Source organism: Acanthisitta chloris, unplaced genomic scaffold (genome assembly GCF_000695815.1).
Source record: "Acanthisitta chloris isolate BGI_N310 unplaced genomic scaffold, ASM69581v1 scaffold6037, whole genome shotgun sequence".
Lineage (NCBI taxonomy): Eukaryota > Metazoa > Chordata > Aves > Passeriformes > Acanthisittidae > Acanthisitta > Acanthisitta chloris.
The window spans coordinates 5,970-9,691 of NW_008683073.1; the positions used below are offsets into that span (position 1 = coordinate 5,970).

At 41.3% G+C, this 3,722-nt stretch overlaps 1 protein-coding gene across 1 annotated transcript in view; it reads left to right on the forward strand.

Moving 5' to 3' along the window:
- Positions 1–288: 288 nt before the first annotated feature.
- UBAP2 (ubiquitin associated protein 2) overlaps positions 289–3,722 on the forward strand; it is a gene marked incomplete at its 3' end in the record, with an annotated part of 52,109 nt that continues 48,675 nt past the window's right edge. Inside the window, exon 1 of the mRNA XM_009078767.1 lies at positions 289–413. Coding sequence (XP_009077015.1) covers positions 315–413 — 99 coding nt within the window. The remainder of the gene's footprint in view (positions 414–3,722) is intronic.

A 3,722-nucleotide genomic window follows, 5' to 3' on the forward strand; every position in this document is an offset into this window, starting at 1 on the left:
CTGGAAAAAGTTGTGAGATCTGGATGTCATTTTCAAGTATAGATTTAGACAGATCCCAGTCAGCTGACAAAAATACTTTCTATGCACTGCATTTCCTCCTTTACAGTAAAGACTGCGATAGATCCAGCAATGGTGCATTAAAGCTGCTTTCTCATGAGTCTCTGTATAGAGTTAGTTGTAAATGCAAGAAGACTCCAAACTGCTGCATATATATGTTGTCTGGGTATTGAATTCAGTACCTGCCTTAACTCATGCTCTTTTATTTCCTTTCAGATTTTCTATTTTGTACATACATTGTTTTGTATATACTGTATATGATGACTTCAGTGGGCAGTGAACGTACCCGGGGCACTCGGGACAAAATGCAAATTTCAGCTGCACAGCCAACACAACCACAGAAGCAAGTCGTACAGGTATGTCTACTCTATCCACTTCTTAGAAAGTGTGCATCTAATGATATGTGTTTCTTCCTGGAGTCAGTAAAAACTGAGAAAAGATGGGAGGAAAAATCATGGTCTATTTTGGAAGAGTATGCTTGATTACTTGCTTTAATTACTCACTAAGGCAGGACAGCATTAAGTTGTTCCTTTGTTGTCTTTAAAGGAGCTTTCTGTTCTTCAGCAATGTTTCCCATCAATGAGGAACTCTATGCCTATGCCTGTATCAGGATTTCTGCTCTGTGACCTCACTGTCCGCAGATCTCAGCTCTTCCATCTGCCAGCCTCCTGATGCTAGGAGATTGCTGGTCATTAGAGGAGTTTGGGTGGGTGGGAAAAGCTTCATTAAATGCATGCTGTATTCAGCATATCTGCAAGTGACAGAATCCTCAACTTCTTGTGTGATGATCCCACACAGTGAAATGGTAATTCACCAGTGGAATAAAATTATTTGGAGTATCTATTAGATTGAAATTAAGCTCTCACCCCACTGTCTTCATTCTCAGCCCCAGAGCAGTTGTGTGCTTGTCTGGGTTACAGAGAGTGCAAGTTGTCTCTGCTCCTGGTGACTCATTGTTCTCTAGTCAGATATTGTCTCTGTTCTCTGCTGGCAGAGTGTGCATCAATCTAGAGGTGCTCCCTACAGAAACTGTCTCTTACTGTTTTCTGGTCTGGTCTTTAACATGGAGAGTCTCTTGTTCTGTTTTGTACAGTAATAATTTCGTGGCCTTGAGCCTTTATCTCCTTGTGTTGCAGCACTTTGCATAGTGGTGATTCATGCCAATATATGGATTTAGAAAATTACTTTCAACAGATGAAGTTGAATTTGGTTTTAAAACAAGCAAGGCTGCAGGAGTAGAGTGAGCAGATTGGTGGAAGTGCTGGTTTCCCTTTTTGTGGCATTGTGCAAGACATCAGTTTTGGGTTCCCTTGCACAAGGCAGATGTTGGCAGATGAAAAGCTACAAAGATGGTTGTGAGGCTGAAGCACAGGATGAATGAAGGGTGGCTGTGGGAGCTGGATTTGTTCACTCCTGAGAAGGCAAGGCAAGGTTGTGTCTTCTATTCAGATACCTCATGAAATGGTATAGGAAGGTAGAAGCTGCCTCTTCTCAGAGAGACAGTGGCACAAGCTGGAACACTGGAAATTCCACTTGTTAAAAGACAAAAAATTGTCTTTTGACAATGAACCACAGTCATGGGTTAGAGAGGTTGTGCATCTTCTGCCTGACCCCAGGCAGCTCCTCTGACAGGACATCCTCTCAGTGGGATGTTGCACAGAGTATCACTGAGGGAGGATCTTTAGAACTTATTCAATTCATAGATTCTAAGCATTAAGTTTTTCAGGCTTTTTTCTGCATTTAGTCTGCTTACTCCTTGCATAGTAGATAATGGTTTTGTCACTTCAGTGAAAAAGGTAGTTATTTAGTACGCGTCAGTAATGTCTTAGTGCACCATATTTATTGTTTAGGTATCAGATGAACCTTTCGGCTTTGTCAGTCTTTGCAGATGAACAGGAGTTTGTGGATTTTACTGTTTAATCAGCACTAATTAATTTTTCTGAATGTAGAATAATGTTGCTTTCCCAAATGGAGATTTCATTGTCATAGGATCCCGTTGATCATCATTTAAGTTATTTAAGAAATTACATCACTGTTCTTTTGCATTTCTTCTGGATAATAAATGTGCAATTTTATTTTAAGGTCTGGGTCTGTTGTCACTGAATTTTGTGTTTTGCACACTTGTGTTTTCTGATAGTTTGGAATTTTTAGTTTAAAATTTCCTCTACTCTGTTATGCTGAAAAACTTGTCTTGACAGGTTGAGTGAAGTTTTAGCTGTCTTAAGATGCAGCTAGTTTCTTAGTCACAATTGAAACTAAATTATTATACTCTCCTGCAGGATACTGCAATGTTACTTGTAACAGTGGTGCCTTAAAAATTAAGACCCTCCACTTCCTGGGGAAAAAGCCAGAACTTGCTGTGACACTGGTTTGGTGTTTGTGTCATAAACACATCTTGTGGGGTTTTGTTGTTGCTTTTTTTTCCCCCTCAATCTTCAGTTCCATCTGGGTGTGATACACTCTCATAAATACCAGTGATATTGCCCTACTTTTCTCCAAGCTCTGTGATTACACAAGAAAACTGAAGATACTGTCACACATTTGTAATTGTTAAAAAATCGTAATGCTTTTGTCTTGTGGCATTGGCTTGAAAAAGAGTTGGTTTATGGAAAAAAACACAAGAATCTTAATGGCTTCCTGTGTTTTGGTCAAATACACTGTCATATCTCTACAGAAATTAGGTTGTCTGAAGGTTTTTTTTCTCTGGGTATCTTCGAAGAAATATCTTCACTATCTTAAAAGTTGCAATGTGTCTAAGGAGGCTATAGTCAGAAGAAGTAGTTTGATCAACAAGACTTATATTCCTGAAACCAGCAGACCCTTTTTTTTTTTTTTTTCAATGTCTGCTGAGCTCTCAGCAGACTGAGGGTGATGCAGGGAGTTCCCAACAAGGCTCTCCCGTGTTACCCAGTGGAGTGGTATACCAGGCTGTCAGCATGATGCTTTGAAAACATGAAGTAATGCAGAGTAAGTAACTGTGTTACAAACACTAATTCTCCTGGAATGTTGCCCCTAAGCACCGCAAATGTCCCTTCCGTCAAGGAACTGGGACAGCTGCAGTAACTTCTCAGCAAATAAGCAGCTGGTGGTGTATGCTGGAGTAATTTTTAGACTCTTCTCAGCATTTATACTTGGTGACCTCCTCTAGAACATGCATTTGTGGTAAACTCCAAAATCCATGCAGTTTGAGGCTGATTAGGTCTGAAGTAGTGAGGCACAGAATTTCATGTGTGAAGATTTTCGTCCTGTGAGGTGGGATAGTGAGAGGTGAGATTTAGCCAGCTGCCCAGGGTCACACCTTTCTGTCAAGAATTCCAGTGGGTGAGGTCGTCCCCCTCTCAATGAAGAAACACATCCACAGCACATCAGCTCACATTTTGTGTCCTGGCTTGTTGGAGAATGGCTAAGAGAGCGGGGACATGATCCTGGGAATGCACCTGGGGAAGGCTAAAAAGAGCTAGGCTGCAGTCCCCTGGGAACGCACGGACACAGTCCTGGAAATGCACCTGGGAATGCAGTGTACAAGCAAGGCTCTGGAGATAGTAACTTATATATAGATAGGGAGTAACTCAGCTGGGCAGATGGCAGGGGCAAGTTGTCCTTGAGGGTGAGACAAACAAGTTTGAGACAAACAGCTAGGAATGCAGCCAAGCCTGAGAAAGTAA